This window comes from Lissotriton helveticus, chromosome 9 (assembly GCF_964261635.1).
Source record: "Lissotriton helveticus chromosome 9, aLisHel1.1, whole genome shotgun sequence".
Classification (NCBI taxonomy): Eukaryota; Metazoa; Chordata; class Amphibia; order Caudata; family Salamandridae; genus Lissotriton; species Lissotriton helveticus.
In genome coordinates this window covers 226603624-226623979 of record NC_136070.1, presented here as the reverse complement: position 1 = coordinate 226623979, position 20356 = coordinate 226603624, and the positions used below count along the sequence as shown (strand labels likewise).

Below are 20356 nucleotides of genomic sequence, written 5' to 3'. Positions count from 1 at the left end.
AAATGGCTGATCAAGGAAGCTCCTGGTCCCCTTCACACTCAGAGTGCAGTGGTTGTTTAGGGAGGTGTGGACTGAGCAGAGTTCCAACACCATGGCTCCCGCCACAGCACTGTACAACTCTGGAGGTATGCGGGAGTGGTCAGTGCCCGCCCTGGGATGCTGAAATTCGAGTCTCTGCCTCTTCACTTACATGAGATATGGGCTTGTAAAGTGGACACCCTCTCCCCCACATGATGGTACTCCAGCAAGCCAAGACGGCGCTGGCATCCATATAATGAGAGCCTTTCCAAGGTGGATATCCAGAGATAAGCACAGATGAACGTCCAGGAGAACCGGCTGATGGGCTGAAAGCCTGGGTGTGCGACCAGGACAGTCAAAGGACAAGTCATGGTCAGTGCTTACCAACACACTTACTGAAGCTAGGAGTGTTAAACCAGGAGGGTGGTGGCCAGACACAGATACATCCCAACACAAGCATATACAGTACTCAATTTGAACCAGAGAGGGCCACCAGCACTCATTTTTGGGTACTGTGACATATTTTTACTCAACAGACATTTTCCGAGAGCAAGAGAGCGAAAAACAAACAAACAGGAAAGAAGGAGAATAGAAAGACAGAATAGCCGTCATCAAGGGAGAAACAGGAAACTGCAAGAATTAGAGAAAGGGGTAAGCAGTGTCTGGCAGTGTGTTAAAGAGGCCTGAGATGGATTCCGGACTATACAGCCTTGGTATTTAGCGCGCTGACAGTTAACAGCGCTAGTCGGGCTTCTGAGCAGTGCTTGTGGGCACTGGCACTCACTATTTTAAAAATTAAGCACTCACGAGTGTATCGCAACCATTCCCGTTCCAGAAGTAGAAGTAAGATAGTTCAGTCTGGCAACACACTTTCTGCAGGGCTCTGTGTACAATTTGTCAAGTGCAAATGCACTTTACAAATATTTTGAAAATAGGAAAATGCACAAAAACGATACTGCACTGTTCCTCCAGCATCAACCAAGGTTAAAACATCAGCTCTTGTATTTTATGTTTGAAAAGATGCCTAACATTTTTCATTTTCAAAGAAATCAAGCCCTTATCCAGGATAATTTCAGAGTATCCTTACAGAGCAGTGAACACCTCTCACAAAACTGATTAAGTGCCTCTCTAAACGCCCCTGGAGTGCATAAACTGCATTTCTAGGCTTAGTCCATGCAAGGCGTTTCCCCACAGTACAATTAACTGAACTTCGCCAACACTACAATATTTTTATCTGCTTTAGGATTTTTTGTATTATTACTATAATTTGTTATTATTGTAGGACTTTAAAATTCAATGAGGTCCCTACTTGGACTATCACCAGTGTCAAACGTTTTGTGAGGTCACTTCCTGTGAAATCATGACGGGCGGGCCAAAGAGTGTCTGAGGTCAAGTCCACTAACTTTGACATTTGGTGAATCAATGTCTATGATTGAGGCTACTGCCACTGAACAGCATTACTGTTTGGAGCCATTAATGTTCATTACCGCACTGACGCTCAATACTACCTTGGGGCCTTTTATGGAGTTTGGCGAACAGGTTACTCCATCACAAACATAACAGATCTCCCATCTGCCTCTTTACAAATGCATTATATCCTGTGGTAGTGGTAAAAAGGTGGGCAGAATATCCATCAAGTCTGTGACAAAGTACCGGCCCGACAAACTCTAAATCAGACCCTTAGCCTAGTAAGTCTTAGCACTGCCTCAAGCCACTCATACTGATATTGCATTGACCCATTAAAGGTCCTTACTGACTGGTCCTAGTCTATAAGGACCTTTAATGGGTCAATGCAATAACAGTTGTGTTATGAGGCATATAGTGCCAGGGGCCATTCAGAGTCCTTAATGACTAAGCCCATGATATTGTGAGGGGCACTCAAGTGTCATTAATGCTTGGAAACATTAATATGTATTAATGCACGAGGTTCCTCAAGCCATATCACCATTGACAGCTCTCTGTCTATGAATCTCCATATCGATCAGGTTTTAGGGGTTTGCTTCGGGATCATGCGCAATCTTCGTCAGATTTTTAAGTGGCTACCCATCGAGGCAAGTAAACCGTTGGTGCAGGGCCTTATTATCAGTCGCTTAGACTATGGAAACGCCCTGCTTACCGCCCTGAATGATGATCTGCTCTCCAAACTCCAGATTCTGCTGCTAAGCTTGTCCTTAATCTTCCCCGCAGATCTCCATCTACTCCCAATTTACGGACCCTTCACTGGCTCCCGAACCGACAGATGCTACTTTAAGATCTTGAGCTTAGCCCATAGGACAATGTATGATGCCAGCCCTTACTATTTAAAAAACAAACTGAAATGGTATGTACCAGGAAGATCATTAAGGTCAAGCTCAAAATCTTCCCTTGCCCAGCCTCGGATCCGAACTTTGCGCAATGGAGGCCATTTCTTCTCCTATCTTGCCCCAATGTTGTGGAATAAATTGCCTGTACATATCTCATCTATAACTGATCACAAAGGTTTCCGTAAAAAACTCAAAACCTGGCTCTCCCCCCCCAACTAACTAGTCTCGGACAATTGACTGTTCTATTCGTCTTTTTGCTGCTAGCGCCATGAGACCTCATGGTGATTTGTGCGCTATATAAGAACATTTGACATTTCCTCCTTAAGACAGAGGTTAACAGGCCTTTAGGCATTGGGAATTTAACATTTACCAAATTATACAAAATTCAATGGAAAACAAAATCTCCAAAGGTATTCCTTCTTTGTAAGCAGACACATTAGTTCACACATGTAATAGCACATTACATTATTATATAAGTAAATGATACGACTAATCTTTAGGCATTGGTAGAATCTCAATTATAAATTAATGCAACCTGGAACTCTACAATGCAATCCCAAAATTACAATCCTACAGTGCTTTTCAAGGAGTAATTAATAACCTAGGATAACACCTTGAGCATTCCAAAATTCAGATCACCATCTTTTCAATCTCACATATTGTCATTAAATTATAAATTGTACCCCAACCAAAACTACAATTATGCAATTAACACCCCCCTCAATTCTCTTTCCACCAATTTGATGAATCACTGAAAGTCTTGTGCACTCTGCAACACACTCACTCAACTCTTAATAGTATGATGGTTGTCAACATTCACACTTGAAGGGGTTGGGAGTTTTTGGTTCAGTTACTAAATAAACCAGTGCATTTCCTAGCTTTTGAGGCGTTATTTTGTATGCATAATTAACTCCTGTCAATCTGAACTAAGCTAGTATTTTCCAGTGATAAATTTGCCTACACATACTTGTAACTCCACACCATAACTCCATTTAAAACACAACCCTTTAACATACCGAATCATATCCTTGAACACAGAATGAATTGCCTGAGGGTGTGCTTGTGCAATATGATAATCCAAGTGGACAAAAAAAGGCATTACATTTAGTTAATACAGCACAGTACGTTTTAATCATTTTAACCTGCCAGTAATCTTTCACAGACTTTATAAGGATTTCACATATGAATAGGGAACCTAAAACTTGGTTCAACCGAGTATGCAGACGTCTCAGAATCCAACTCTCCTTGGCCATAACATTTAAGGATCCTGGATACGTAAGAACTTCCAGAAGTGCCTACAAGTCAGCCCTCCTAAAAGCTAAAAAGGTGTGGGACGAGACTAGACCGCAGCTCGCTTAAGGAAGCCTGTGATTCCAAAGATCAAAAAAAAGTTCTGGTCCCTGGTCGTGAGGGGTGACCAATCGGGGGCTCCCCCTCATGCAAATCATATTTCGGTCTCCGACTGGCACGCTAATTTTTAAAGTCCTCTATTCAGAACCTTGTATGCACGATCTTCTGGTAGATATTTCAATATCTTCCCAGACTGCCAACAGGGACTTATTTACTATGAGCGAAATCAAGCCTTCTATTGGTTCAATTGTCCAAGCAAAAGCCCTGGGCCGCAGGCATCCTTGGTGACCTTTTCCTACATGAAACTGCCAACCGGTCACACTTTATCCTGCTACTCTCTAATGCCATAGCAGGGGGGGCGCTTCGATCCCACGGACCTGGAATTAACTCAATTCAAAAAGTGTTTTGCAGCGCCCTTCTGTTTAAGGTTTAGGATTGGATAAGAGATATCAATATTTTAACACCCTATCAAGCAGGCTTTAGGAAGACGGGGACAATAGATCAGGTGTTCCACCTTCTTCTTTTATACAGGAAAATTGTGGTTATTGGCCAGTGAAGATAATATGGTGCTTTCATTGTTCTGAGGACCGCTTTCAATCTTGTCCCGAAAAACTAATTGTGGCCGGTGTTAAAAGATATGGGATAGCCAAGTGAAATTTTAGCCTTGGTCATTCGACTTCCTGTGGCCAACTATGCCAGAGTTTGGTAGGGCTCCTAAGGTCAGCTCACAGACCCAATTTACGTCAGAAGTGGAGTACACCAAGGGTGGGTGCTGGCAGCCACTCTTTTCTCCCTCCATATGAATATTGCAGTCCCATTTTTATCCCAGTACCCAGCAGATGCACCCACTCAAGGAGGGGGGAGAAGTAGTGACCCTCCTATTTGCAGATGATACCTCATGGGTGTCGAAAACTCTGGGGCGGGTGGCTTCAGCTGCTTTTAAATCGATTTAAAGATTTCTGTGAAATGCGAGGCCTAGAGATAAAGACGTTCAAAACGAAATTTATGACACTAAATCCCTCAAGTCCTGTAGGGGCAAACCTACCCTCAGCAGGGTGCAGCTTGAGAGGATTAGTACCTTTGATTATTATCTAGGCACAAAACGATCTGAAAGTATGTCTTGGAAACCGCATGTGGCAAAAATAACTTTGAAACACAAGCAGATAGTTGGGGCCTCGGGTAAGGAACATCGTACTTCAATTAGCAAACCTGTTGATGCTGCTTTGCAGATCTATGATCAAAAAGCAGTGAGCTCAGCCCTTTACAGGTCTGAATTGTGGGGATTTGGTGGAATGGACGATCTCACCAGATCGGAGTATACATTTTTGAGGAGCTGTCTCAGAGTACCCCACTTCACCCCCCAAAATTGGACATAAGAAGGCAATCAATTGCTGACAAAGCTAAGCTCCGTCCATTGTTATTTTGGATGGGAATTAGGTCGTCTTCCGATTGCTCCCCTTTGCCCATGCCCTCGCGGAAGTCAGCCGGCTGGGTACATTTAATAAAATATGCTGGTTGAGCAATGTGAGGAGACTTCTATTTGACATCGAGTTACAGGAAGTTTGAGAAAATACGGCTCATCGCTTCCTTCAAAAGGCCACGTCAAATCACGATATTGGGATTGGGTAGCGCAAGATGAGCTTGGTAACATGTCTAGGGGGGAGTTAACATCTGAATTCATGGGCCACAAAGAGGATAGTGCTTTGGAGTGCTACTTAGATATTATAAAAGTTCCAAGTGACAGGAAACTATACATCCAGTTTAGGTTCGGCACACTCCCCCTGAATGATTTCACAGGCAGATGGCACAGTAATCCATCAACATTTTGGTCTCGCTATGGCTGCAAAGCATCCATTGAATCTGTTGCCCAAGTAATGTTTGCCTGCCCGGCATACGCACTTCCTAGAGCTAATTGGCTAAAACCCATTTGCAAGCAGATGGGAACTTGCAATCATACAGAAGCCCTGCGAATTTTAAGATTTGATGATAGACCTCTGTTCGCCTCTGCTGTTGCCAATTTCCTTGAATATATGTGGGGTTTAAGGAGAAAAGCTCGAAAGTCTGTAGTGCGCCAATTTTAGCACATGTCTATTAACTCCGCCTTTTATTCTTTATCTTTTTAGTCGGTCCAGTGCTTATTTACCATTAGGACACGCTCTTAATTACACTTATTTTATGTTCTGTGGACATCTGCTGTCATCCCTATCGTTGTGTTGCTGCAATAATCCAGGGATTCAAGGAGGGCACTAAGAGATAAGTGCAAAAGTCTAGAATGTATTAATTTTACCATATGTATATCAATTGTACAGTTTTGCACCCTACTTTTTCAGACGGCTCTATGCCTTTTTAACTCCTAGGATATGTTCTTAAAGTTGTGTTCCTCTTGAACTTTTAATCATCATACATGTTCTTATATTTTAATTGCTCTGTTTTTTATCATTGTATGCATGTATGCCGAAATAAAGTATTTATGACTTGATGTGTACTGTCTACAGATAAACTATGATAATGTACCTATTCCTCATAAAATCTTTTTTTTAAAGTGTTACTTGAAAAGAAAAATTTCCCTAACAATAAAAGAAAAAGCAAAATAGTAAGAGTCCTACCAATGCTATTGCGTTGAGTAGGCTGTTTTATTGTCTTTGCAGAGTATAAAATTTGCCATGGTAAGTTCACACCAATCAACGCACGTTTTATTTCCCGCCACAAGTTTAGTTAGAGTGACAAAAGAGAAAATTATTGACATTATTGCACCTTGCATAATCTTGATGGCATCTGGCAAAGAATAAAAGGGTTGGAAATCTCCTTAATATTTTAAACTTTAAGTGTTTACCTTGTAGCATGTTAACAGTTTTAGATTTTTTTTCCTATTAAATAAACATTACATAATGAGCCAATGCTTGCAGTCTGGATTAACTGTGGTCCATTGTTTACAACCAGCGAAACAGTCAGTACAGAATAGTATTTTACGTAGTGTTAAAATGCAGAGTTTAGTACACATTTTTTTAACTCATTTAATCTTCTGCACTGGATATGGGACTAACAATCTGTAGAAGAACATTACTAGGTTTATGCTGCTACCTATTCAACTAAATCCTCTCTCGACCCTTTGTATTTTTCATACTTAAAAAAAATACAAATTGACAATGAAATTGTGTGAAAATCTGCTTAGGTTCAATTTTAATGTTTTACTTTCAATGAATCATACTTTATTGACTTATTTTCAAAATGTAGGTGTACAAATCACTGATGGTTATAAATGGGTGTGTAAAAAACATTTCAAACCATAGAGGGAGGTGTGCCTTCTTTAGTTTTCACTCCACCGCTCAGAGAAAAATGCACTACAGTGCTTCACTCCATTCTGTAACTGGTTACAATGTCAACAATTCATTTAACAAGATTTTTCAAACAATTGACTAAATGTTTTGGACAGGTATAGTGTGACCACTCAAATGTAGAAAAATGTTTGTTTTTTTCGTGCTGGGGGATTCCATGCAATCGAGGGATCCTCAGCGGCTACGAACTGCTATCCTGCTCCCCTCTTTCGATCTGAGAAGTGCAATGAGGTATATAACCCACCCCTAGCCATAACTACTTTCAGCAAAGCAGTTAATAAAACTCCATTAGCTTCAATGTGCTCATGGAAAAGTACCTGTCCTTTCCAGTATGAAATGTAGAACATGTCCATCAAATATGTTTCTAAGTCCTGTCTCACACATGAAGATTACCTGCTCTGAAAGTCAGCCACCATGTCTCTTCTCTCAGAAATCTTAGATGAGCCGTCCAATCGCATATACGTGTGAGTCCTGTAAACCATGTACTCCTGCAAACAGCAATACAACAAATGTGATGAATGATAACTGACCAAATATTTGGCACAAAGTAAAAAAAAATGCAATATTAATGATGTGAGCGTACATTAAGGCATACTGGGATAAGATCTTTACTTGACAGCAAGCGCATCAAAAACGTGTTTGAATCACTAACTTCTCGCCTAGAAGTTAACAAGTCAAATTTATTTGATTAGGTATTAAAATAAAAAATAACCTGCAGATCTCACTTATGGTTTTTAATTCAATTTGCAAACACAAAATCATTGACAAAATCAATAGCTCTTATTTGTTTTAGGTTGTGTTTTCCCTGTTGTTTTGTCCCTTATTGTCGTTTAATGTTTTTGGAAGCAAGAATACAAAACACACAGGAACAAGGGTGGATTCATGGCAGTGTGGTTTTATTTTGGTGAGAATGGACCATTGAATGGATCTAGGTGCATATGCAGGCGGGTGGGTAGCTGGGCGGTACGGTTGCATGACTGGACGGATGCAAGTGTGGGTTAATGGATTAAAGCCGGGTGAGGGTGGGTGATGGACACATGGATGTGAGGGTGAATGGATGTAAGTAGGGGTAAGAGAAGAAGTACATAGGCTTAAAAGTAGGTATAAGCAAGAGTGATGTGAGTAGGAATAAGCAGCTCTAAGAATGGGGTTAAGCTGTAGTAAAAGTAGGAATAAACAGAAGAGCAGGAGTATAATCACAGCACAGAGAGTGGGGCAACCTACAGCAGCGGACACTTAGGACAGGTGCAGAACTGTGAGTGTAATTTTACTCCCATCGACAAATATTAGCACTTTGTTTCCGTCCATAAAAGTTGGAGAAAAGTGTTTTTCGTGGAAGCTAACAGCATTTACATAATGTTACAAAAACTTTGAGTCAATCACTTCCCTTTGAGACAATCATGACGACAGCATCAGTGAAATCAGGTTCCAGGTGCCCACTGCACCCAGTTTAGCCTCGAATAACGGCTCCATTGTGACCGGTCAGGTGACTAGTATCCCGAGAGGCAATACAAAAATTACAAAATATCACTGTTGTGGTTAACTTCAAAATAGCAATTAGGCTGGCCTCTGGAAACACAGGGATAATCCGGTTATGGTGAGGCCCAAGGATCTTGCTATAAACTGCCTCTGCTCTCAGGAGATGCATGCATGGGTTGTGTGGACAGTCTGTCCCAGGTCCATTTCAGTAGAGCAAGCCCCCAACACCTTAGCTCCACTGGGGACAGCATTATGTTCATGTTTACAGAGCAGCAGATTCAAAGCAGCCCGAAAGGGCAGCCCAGGGCCAGCTCTTTAAGCCGCCCTCGGAGTGGCCTAAAGTCCACATGTGATATGTAGGATGAGGAGCACGCTCGTTCCCTTACATTTGCAGCAAAGGCACCTATACACATTCCTCTTCCCACTTGCCGCTTTTGCACGAGAGGTGAGCATATGTGGTAGACAAGGGAGAAAAAAACAAGAAATCTTATTAGCAAGCAAAATGCTATCCAAAGCGCTCATTGGTGTACAGCAGGGTTCTTCAATGTCGGTCCTGGAGGGCTGGATCCATGCCAGATTTTTAAGATAACTACATTTATCTAAACGTGGATATGCTAAAACTCTGGCATGGATCCGCACTCCAGGAGAAACATTGGAGAACCCTGGTGTACAGCATTCTCCCAAGTGCACGTAGGAGCAGAGCCATCTGCCACATGGCACACAGCGCATGCTGGCTTCTCACCAGGCACAAAGGTAAATCCAGAAACAAGCATGGATAAGTGTGGTCGTGGGCACATAAGGGAGCTCAGCAGTTCGATGCCTTACATGAAATGGCTAGGCAGGAAAAGCAACCATAGAAAGAACGAGGGCGTGCAGGAGAATGACCATGACCAATTGGAACTGGCCAAGTAGTCTTTGATAAGGGGGGGCGCTGGCTCAGTAGAGGGTCTTACAAAGTCAGGTTATTAAAGCTGAGGAGGGAGGAGGGGGTCCTGGGCTCCGATCGAGCAGGATGATGGGGACGCCAAGCGTTGAGTGGCGCAGAAGTGGGTGAAGTGCAGCTCCAACCACGGCTTCCAAGATTTAAAAAAGGATAAAGGAATCCCTCTTGGTGTATTGGTCTGGAGGATGGGATTCAAAAACTGTGGTTGGTGAGAAAGTGCCACATAGTTCAAGTGGGTGCTGGCCACGGCTATATGAGGTTTTGGCACTTGTCATACAAACAAAATCTACTTCCATGATTATTTCAACGATATATAAGATTAAGGTGTGTTGTGATGGAATCTGCTGTATGTTATGGTCGGTATAAAAGGTAGGAGTATAAACGACATCACTATACGAAATGGAGAATGGTGTTCATCATCATAAATAAACACTGCTGTTCTGTGCCAGTGCCACTGTGCTCAGCCTGCAGCAGGAAGACATTCCCCACACAGAGGGCCCAGTCCTTTGTGGTCCCCGTATGCTCTAGTGCAGACTACGGTCTCCAGTGGTGTAGCTTTAAGGTGGATGTGATTGGTGCGTCACTAGTACAGGTAGACGGCACTCTGCACCAGAGGGCACCTCAAATGCCAGCTTCACCTCTGCGTGACACAGAATTGTTCTCTACTCCTTGGGGACTGGTGTTCATGCATCGGTGACGCTGGAGATGGGCTCCATTGCCTCTCTAGTTGCCAGTGTAGAGGTACATAGAAACTCAGGAGTGCTGTTTTGCCACTTAGCCAGTGGCTGCTCTGGAAGGACCAAAAGATGGGTCCTGCCAAGAAAGCCAATGGCTTATGTTGTGCTGACCCAGTCCCACTTCTATGTGCTGTCCTGTGGACTGAAACAAAACATCAATGACATTACTGACAAACCATGGCTGAAGGAGGCTGACCGACATCTCTTTTATGTAGGTTCTTATTTATGTATTGTTCTCATTATGTATATACTCCTTGCGGACAGCGAAAACTGTCAGGCCAGACCTAGGCATATTTCTTTAGTGAGGTCAGATGGAGACCTTCTTAGACACTTTCCTTTCCAAGATGGATGGTGTCAAGCGACAAAAATATAGCTTGGCAGGAGTTGAGATTATTGAATGTAATACTCACCATAAGATAAACGTTGCTGGAGTGATCAACAGCACAAAGGACCTATGCGACAGGTGGCGATCCATGTTAACCAGACACGTCAATGTTATGGCTGTGACCGACACTTCTGAGTGCCACCTCTCCAGCATGGGCTTGAGCCACAATGACATTGCCTCACAACCAAAGGCCTCATTAACAATAATGCTGTCTGGAGAATGATGCTGTTCTTTTTTTGGAGTTTGGTTAACAAGGTATGGTGCCGAGCTGGTCTGGCAAAGCAATCACCAAAGCACGATACCTGCTTACTTTGCACACTCAACACTGATCTGGTAAACCTCTCCCAAAAAGGTAGTCATTATCTGAATCTAGTGGCCTGGATTCTAAAGAGGAGCCCAGGCAAAGTTTGAGAAAGCAGCCAAAGAATGCACAGAGATGCAATAAGTGCAGAATGGGAGGGGTCCCATGGGTACAGGGTATGAACATTGTGTCCTCTACAGAGGAGAAAAGGGATGCACTTTCAGGGAAGCCGACTAAAGTGCAGGGGGATTGAAGAGACCTTCCTTTTGCTGGTGGCAATAAGTACGAGAAGGTCCCCTGAACTTTGAGAAAGACGATTGGGCCACAGTAGTATACCAATTACAACCGTAATATTTCCTAACAACTGTCAAGTGTTTCAACAAGTTTAAAAACAACCTACATGTGTTTACATGCTCTGATTAAAACGTTTTGGACTGTATTGTTCACAATCCTGAGAGACCCAGTGCTTCATTTTCATCCAGTAAAAGATACGGTATAGATGATGACAGGTCACTTGCCGACACCTACCCACAGCTCTATGAGGAAAATAAGCTGCTGCCTAGCATTGTTTCGTTACATGAGCTTTCTTTTTGCTCTTTCTTTTTCTACTGCTAAATTCACTAAAAGCAATCAGCGGCGGCTCCTCCGCTAAGGCGGAGGAGCGTCGACCCACTGCTTTTCAGCAGTGCAAAAAATAAAAATAAAATAACGCAATATTATCATTTTATTTTTTCGTGCTGATACCAGTTTTGGGCAGGGCATGACTATCGTCATAGCCAGCAGGGGAGGAGTTATTGGTGCACTTAAGTGTGCATGTCGGTTTGGCCAGCCTTCTTAGAGCGGCCAAACAGTCATGTGCACTAAGCATGTTCTCCACCCAGCTTGATTGCACAGCCTGGGTGAGGAGCATGTACAGGCTCCCACTCCCTGTCTGAGTGCCGAACCAGGTCACTCAGACCAATCACAAAGTTGCTGCTATGCTAGTGACAGCAGCGTTGTGACTGGCTAGGGGAGCTTTTGGTTGACAAAGAGGACAGAGGATAGTGGCGGCCGGGCAGCAGGTAAGTGAACTTTCTTTTTATTCCCCACGACAACTACCCCGGAGCAGCCGCCACTGCAAGCACTACATCTTTTACCAAAACAACTTAACACATCACAGTTCAATACCTTAAAATAATACTTTAGTGATAATATACACTATTTCTTACCTCCAACAAGTCGATCATCCGCGTCATCTGCGAATAGATAAGAACTCTATGGCCTTGAGTTTTCAGCCGGGTCAGCAGCAAGTCAAGAGCGTAGAGCTTACCACTGTCGGTGATCAGGCTCTCCTTGTCTGAAAATGAAGGTTGGCAACAAAAACTTGTGAAGCAGGTATGCAGGATCACAACTCTAAACCATAACGAGGAACACAATGCATAAACAGCATTGTTTTCAAAACCACTGTCACAGACTATTAGCAAGATGAACAAAGCATTTCAAAGGTCACCAATGCTACAATTTGGCTTTTACAACCATCAAACTGCTTTTTTATGTACTAACCCCATTTTAGTAGGCTGAAAAGATTTTCCGATTCCTAAAATGGAATTCCGAATAAATATTGATTTGGTAACTGGAAGGGGTGTGTGTATGCATACCTTCCAAAAAACAAATTATATATCAATATTTTTCAACTGAGATCTGGTTGCAAAACATTGGTATTTTACCGACACCTCAAAAGAGATGGCAATGCATTTGCAAAAGGGGACCCCTTCCCTACTGTGAATGTTTTGTTTTTTTAAAGGGAGTTGTTGAAAGATTAGGCAGTGATCCAGGCAACCACTGTCAACTTATACCAAAAAAAAGTAAACTACTATTTTTATATACTGTCCTATTTCCTTTAAAGGAAAAGGACTGCATGTAAAAAAAAGGTTTTCTTTATTAACTAGCATTTGCAATGCAATAGGTCTCGCATTAGGAAAGTTTGATGTTTTGGTATTGTAAATTATATTTATTTTTATTCATGTTTTTTAATAGTGAAAATATAGGAATTAATAGTTTTGTATTTTACAATGCCAATAGTTTTTAATGTGACACCTTTTGCAATTGTAATACAATATGTGTTGTTTGTATGTGACTTATATGTATTGATATTACAAATAACAATGTCTTCTAATGAAATGTATGAATTAATTTTTAAATCAAAGTTATTGTAATGTATAATGGTAATTGGTAAAACTTTAGCGAATAACTTGGTGGAATTGTATTTGGAGGGTGGAGTTTGATTGTGGTTTTGTTTTTTGAGTCTGTTTGATGGTGGATTTGAAGGGTGGAGGGTGTAGTTGGTGTTGGAGGGTGGATTTGGAGGGTGGATTTGTAGGGTGGAGTTGGAGGGTGCAGTGCTGAGTGTTGCTGTGGTGGTGCAGAGTAGTTTTGTGGTGGTTCTGAGTTGTGCTGTGGTGGTACTGACTGATGCTGTGTGGTGCTTAGTGGTGCTGTGGTGGTGCTGAGTGATACTGTGGTGGTTCTGAGTGATAATGTGGTGGTGGTGAGTGGTGCTGGGAGGTGTTGATTGAATTTGTGGTGGTTGTGCGTGGTGCTGTTGTGGTCCTGAGTGATGCTGTGGTGGTGCTGAGTGGTGCTGAGTGGTGCTGTGGTGGTCCTGAGTGGTGCTGTGGTGGTCCTGAGTGGTGCTGTGGTGGTCCTGAGTGGTGCTGTGGTGGTCCTGAGTGATGCTGTGGTGGTGCTGAGTGGTGCTGTGGTGGTTTAGAGTGAAGCTGTGGTGGTTATGAGTGATGCAGTGGTGGTTATGAGTGATTATTATTATTATGCAGTGGTGGTTATGAGTGATGCAGTGGTGGTGTTGTGGTGGTTCTGGGTGGTGTTGAGTGGTGCTGGGCTTGTGCTGAGTGGTGCTGTGGTGTGTTGCAGAGTGATAATGTGGTGGTGCTGAGTGGCGCTGTGGTGGTGATGAGAGATGCTGTGGTGGTGCGGAGTGGTGCTGTGGTGGTACAGAGTGGTGCTGCTGAGTGGTGCTGTGGTGGTGATGATTGATAATGTGGTGGTGCTGATTGATAATGTGGTGGTGGCGAGTGATGCTTGGGTAGCGCTGAGTGATGATGTGGTGATGCTGAGTGGTGCTGTGGTGGTGCTGTGGTGGTGCTGAGTGGTGCTGTGGTGGTGCTGAGTGATAATGTGGTGGTGCTGAGTGATAATGTGGTGGTGCTGATTGATAATGTGGTGGTGCTGATTGATGCTGGGGTTGCGCCGAGTGATGCTGGGGTTGCGCTGAGTGATGCAGGGGTTGCGCTGAGTGATACAGGGGTTGCGCTGAGTGATACAGGGGTTGCGCTGAGTGATACAGGGGTTGCGCTGAGTGATGCTGGGGTTGCGCTGAGTGATGCTGGGGTTGCGCTGAGTGATGCTGGGGTTGCGCTGAGTGATGCTGGGGTTGCGCTGAGTGATGCTGGGGTTGCGCTGAGTGATGCTGGGGTTGCGCTGAGTGATGATGTGGTGATGCTGAGTGGTGCTGTGGTGGTGCTGTGGTGGTGCTGTGGTGGTGCTGAGTGGTGCTGTGGTGGTGCTGAGTGATAATGTGGTGGTGCTGATTGATAATGTGGTGGTGCTGATTGATGCTGGGGTTGCGCCGAGTGATGCTGGGGTTGCGCCGAGTGATGCAGGGGTTGCGCTGAGTGATGCAGGGGTTGCGTTGAGTGATACAGGGGTTGCGCTGAGTGATACAGGGGTTGCGCTGAGTGATATAGGGGTTGCGCTGAGTGATGCTGGGGTTGCACTGAGTGATGCTGGGGTTGCGCTGAGTGATGCTGGGGTTGCGCTGAGTGATGCTGGGGTTGCGCTGAGTGATGCTGGGGTTGCGCTGAGTGATGCTGGGGTTGCGCTGAGTGATGCTGGGGTTGCGCTGAGTGATGCTGGGGTTGCGCTGAGTGATGCAGGGGTTGCGCTGAGTGATGCAGGGGTTGCGCTGAGTGATGCAGGGGTTGCGCTGAGTGATGCAGGGGTTGCGCTGAGTGATGCAGGGGTTGCGCTGAGTGATGCAGGGTTGCGCTGAGTGATGCTGGGGTTGCGCTGAGTGATGCAGGGGTTGCGCTGAGTGATGCAGGGGTTGCGCTGAGTGATGCAGGGGTTGCGCTGAGTGATGCAGGGGTTCGCTGAGTGATGCAGGGGTTGCGCTGAGTGATGCAGGGGTTGCGCTGAGTGATGCAGGGGTTGCGCTGAGTGATGCAGGGGTTGCGCTGAGTGATGCAGGGGTTGCGCTGAGTGATGCAGGGCAGGGGTTGCGCTGAGTGATGCTGGGATTGCGCTGAGTGATGCTGGGGTTGCAAGGGGAAAAAAACGAGTCTAACAGAGGGCAGAAGGGCACAAAAAGCGAGTCTAACAGAGGGCAGAAGGGCAGAAAAACAAGGGAAAAAACGATTCTAACAGGGGCAGAAGGGCACAAAAAACGGGTCTAACAGAGGGCAAAAGGGCAGAAAAATGGGAAAAAACGAGTCTGATAGGGGCAGAAAGGCACAAAAAACGAGCCTAACAGGGGCAGAAGGGCACAAAAAACGGGTCTAACAGGGGCAGAAATGGATAAAAAAGCGAGTCTAACAGAGGGCAGAAGGGAAGAAAAACGGGAAAAAACGAGTCTAGTAGGGGCAGAAAGGCACAAAAAACGAGCGAAATGAAAGTAAATAAACGCGGCCGCGAAATGAAAGCCTTTGATGCAGCAGGGGGCGGAGCGGATCCCTTTGAAGTGAAGCTGCTGGCGGCACCACGCTGGGGAAGCAACAGATGGCTGGCTTTGATGTGGTGATGCGAGGCAGGCGGATAGAAGCGCATGCACGGGACACATGCACTTCTGGAAATCCGCATTTTTGAGAGCTTAGTTTAGCTCTTAGTTTAGCCCCAATAGTCTCGTCCTATCCATTCCTTGCGGAATGGGATAGGCGAGACCTAAAAAGCAGTCACAGACATAGTGGTAGGGGGCCTCAGCTAGTCACCATCCCTGTGATTTCCTCCAATTGTAGAGAGGCGCAATTTGCGACCTACGTCAGGAATATTCATGAGGTGGGACGAACTGCTACTCTTTACAATTCAGATGACTTTTAAGAACAGAAATATAATTACATAGGTGGGTTCTCAAAAACAGTCACTGGTCACAAAACTATTGTTCAAAATTTGCAACCAGTATTCAGCGACTAGATATTCTTATAATGAGCCATATTGTCTGTTAAATGCTGACAGAAACTACAAACTGAGGGCCTGGTTCAGAATGTGGTGGATGGGTTACTCTGCCACAAATGTGATGGATATCATGTTTGTCTTATAATAAGTGCCATTGACTATAATGCGCTTGTAATAACGCAGACTGGATATCAGTCACATATGTGACAGAGTAACCGGTCTGCCAAACTCTAAATCAGGAACTAAAAGCTCTCCTTAGAGTTTTGCAGATGGGGCACTCGGTCAAAATGTGGCAGATATCCGGTCCGCTGTATGCCAAGTGCTACAAGCTTTAATGCATTGTTAATATGGTGGACAGGAGGACCAGCCACCACGGTTTGTGACAGAGTATCCAACGTGCCAAACTCTAAATAAGGCCCTAATCGTGAACTTATAGATTAGAGCTCACCTATAAACACACACTCATTACAGAAATGTGCTGAAATTCTACATTAATTTCTTGTAATTTCATCAATTCGTTTTGCACATGTAAAACACTGTTTAGACTGCATTTTGTTTTGCACTCTGCAGCTTTATACGTGCCCGGGGCACTGAGTGACCTAACACAGTACAGAAGGAATACAATACGGAGACGCAGAGGGCACGAGACAACAAACGGAAGTGCGTCACACTCCGGGTGCTTGTGGGGTGCAGGCGTTAGCTTCTTCGCTTGACACAGTCCTGCTGTTCCTGGATGTTTTCGGTGGTTGCCTCGACATCTCGAGGGCATTTCAAAGTAGAGGTCACATCCTTGGGGGCAGGCCGCCTGTGTTCTCTTGGCTGTTAAACAGTCCATGGACCCAGAGTTCCATCGCCCCAAGCTTGCCTTATGAAGGGTGCACGTTTAATGTTCGACTGGGCTCCACTGGGAGCAAGTGTGATTAATTCAAGATAGGTTCTTAGAATCGCTTCAGCTTGAAGCTTTTATTTTGTCCACCTTTATAGGCACCGTTGGGTACCTTTGCATGTGCTTTTGGTAAGAACTTTTTCGAGATGAGGTGAAAAATTGTTTCACAATTTATTACTTAAACAGTTTAAGTTTTCTTTTTTTTTTTCTTGCAAATGTCTCCGTAAATCTCAATGAAATGAAACAGTACAACTAGCACACTTAATCCAGGCCTGAACGGACGTCACTGTCATCGTTCGTGCTGCAGCGCCCCCTGCTGTCCACCAGCTGGAACTGGTGCGGCCACACGTCATTCGCTGAAACGTCTGCTGCTACTTGACCAAGTGTATACAAGGACACGCACTGCAGCGATCTCTGACTCACGCTACAACGGAATGCGCTTCACGCTCCGCCTCGTTTCCTTCCGTTCCCATCTGCGGGCCTTTTTTTTTGTTTGTTTTTTCGATTCGGGAAAATCATTTCCAGCTGAGGATCTTTCAGAGGTCGTATCTAGGATCTCATCGCCCACATTGACATCGCTTGCATCTCTACTGAACAGTCTGCCAGCTCAGCTTAGAGTTTATTTCAGGAAAAGGGCCATCCTGTTTGTGAACTATGATCATAAACGTGTTAAAACAAAGCTTTCCTTGCACTGTATTGTGCCCAGTCAGTGACTTGTGCTGCGGGGGTTACCCATGTTATGACCAATATTTCTGCTTAGGGAGAAAAGAGGGGACAAGTGTAAGGTGGGGTGACCAACTGGCATGGGTGCAAATTCAGGACAAGGAGTGTAAAAATTCAGGAAAAAGGGTCAAAATTCAGGACAAAAATTTGGGACAAAAGATACATTTTACAGACATATCAGAGGATGTCCCATAATGGTATATAAGTAAATAGACAACAAATATAAGTACAAGTCAAAATTAGCTTATATTAGGTTGAGACAATCGTGCACTTCACAGTTCTTCAGTATGCGCACAGCTTTGCAAAGCGACACCAGGGCCTTTCTGCAATCAAGATTTGTGCTAATGTAACAATCAACATTAAATAGTATTTTTTATTCTATTTTTAGAGTGGTTATCACTTCTACCCTTCACAAATACCTACCTTGACAATGTGGTAAATGACCTATTGATGGAGGTCTTGCACAAATGATTGCTCTGTCTCAGACAGTTATTGTATTTGTATTTTCTCCAGCATGGCTCCAAGACAAAAGCAGGATACCTTGCACTATTCTGGTGCATTAGAAGGCTCAGAAAAACAAATGAAGGAGTACCACCAGCAAGGATTCACAGGTAGCTATGGGGGTAGAAGGTTTTAATGGAGAAAGTCTCCTTTTGTTAGAAACCCCTCACTCATCACCTAGTGATGACATGCTTCATCATCGGGGTCCACCCTAATGACCTAGCGTCATCAGGGTGTGCTACAACACCTGATTGCAGTGGAGCAGGTTGTGAGTGATGGTGCGTGAGAAAAAAAGGGGGGGTAAGTGTGTTAAAAATTGTCCTGGTTTGAACTTGAGAAAAATAAAGATTTTTTATTAGCAAGCAACTGGACAATGTTAAAATCGTGGCGAGATAAAGTGAGGGCCGTGATGAGCCCGTGTATCTCTCTATGTGTTGGGTCTACATGTTTCAACCTTAGAGGTTATAATGAACCAGGTTTTCGTCAGGACCTTCAAACCAAATTGGTGGACGGTCTGCGTCCCCTAAAAGACGCACCCAATCCTACCAAATGGGACCACTGGATGGCAAAAATGTGCCTGTGGTATCGGCTCTCACCACACTGGGTGAGCTCTAAAAATCAAAAAGCCTGTAAAAGAAAGTGTGGACAAATGTCACATATTGAACGTATTTACAAGCCTGTAACGTAGTGCAGTGCTTCAACGTAGTGCCTGCATGCTGTCTATCCCCATAAAATGGTGAATTCAATGGTAGCTTCAAATTTTTAGCGTTACTGGTATAAGGCTCAACTCCAACATGCTTTAGTGGGAGGAGGGATGTGAAAGTGCACAATGAGGGACGGTGCGAATTAACCGCAACTTGCACACTGAATACCATAGGTGCTGTGATTTTTTTGTCTATTCACAACTTTCACGCAATTCAGTGAATAACCACAGCGCGGTTCATTACCACTGCGCCGTGCTGACTCGCATATCGACTAGTTTGTGCGAGGCTATATCCATTAGATAACACATGTACTGTCATGCTAAATTGTACAACACAAAACCAAACAAACACGCCAAAGACACGTGACAGACAGACAGAAGAAAAAACCAAGGCTCACTCTCGATGGAGTGTTCGAGGACTTCATAGGGCAGGGGAGGTTACTCTCGTGACCAAACGTATTCTGCAAGAAATTGTTTTGAAATGGGGCGTTATTCCGAGATAGATCGGTTTCAGGACGGCAGAGCCGTGTCCTGTGTGCGATATGTGGCGCTCGGTACCTAAATGCTGCCCTGGATGAAGAGGGGAGATTTTACTTACAGTTTGCCGGCGAGGACTCTGGCTGGTAACCTACTACCTTCTCCGCCCTGCTAGTAGTGGGCTGGGCGTAGGCGTGAGTAGATAACTCCGACGCGCTATTGTGATGGGCGTGGTTAAGCCGCGATCACGTGCGCGGTGTCCAGGCAACCAAATGAGTTGGGATGGTGGCTGCACTGGGTCATGGGGGCACAGAACAGTAGTGTTTTCGATCCTGGGGTCTGCTAGATTGCTAGCAGTACCGGGGAAAAAAGGGATTTCTTTAAGAGGAGTCAAAGTGCTCAATCGCATGGTAAAAACGGAAGGTTCAATTTGTAAAGTTACAAATGTGCAAAACACAGGGTAACCCAGAGCCAGTAGGGAAAGGGTTGGGGTTTTTTTGGGAGAGGTTTCCAAAAAGCTGTTGGCACTGATACTGTTAAGTGTCTAAGACACGGGGGCATATATTAATAGTGTTCAAAAGGGGGGGCACATTTTAAACTTAAAGATGTGCTAGGGTGAGCCTAAATGATGGGAGTAAACTACGGAAATTGCTCAATCAGGCAGATTGGTAGGCAGTTCAGTGGAGGGGTCTAGTATAGGCAGTTATAGAGTGGGTGAGCATTAGGTAGAGTTAAAGTACTGTGGCCCAAGGGATGTTATCATTCAGGCCATTGATGTGGGTGGAAAGCCTGTAGACCCAACGCTGTTCTTTTTCATGTAACATTTTTTGTGAATTTGGTCCACTCGGGATCTGTTCGATGATAGTCCATCTCATATCATTTGGGGTGTGGTTAGCCCCCAGGAAATGGTCTGTCAACTTGGTGGCGTTTTTTCTGCAGCGTATTGTGCTGCGATGCTCGCAGATACGTTGTTTGACCTTCCTGGTGGTCATGCCGATGTAGTTCTTGCCGCATGTGCATGTGATCATGTACACCACATTCGCGCTGTT

General features: G+C 44.4%; 1 protein-coding gene across 1 annotated transcript in view; it reads right to left on the bottom strand.

The window, feature by feature from the left end:
• INO80 (INO80 complex ATPase subunit) overlaps positions 1-20356 on the bottom strand; it is a 534228-nt gene that overhangs the window by 128375 nt on the left and 385497 nt on the right. Inside the window, exons 27-28 of the mRNA XM_078659770.1 lie at positions 12060-12187; positions 7400-7494 (exon numbers count right to left, since the gene is read on the bottom strand). Of these exons, the coding sequence (XP_078515896.1) occupies positions 7400-7494; positions 12060-12187 (223 nt within the window). The remainder of the gene's footprint in view (positions 1-7399; positions 7495-12059; positions 12188-20356) is intronic.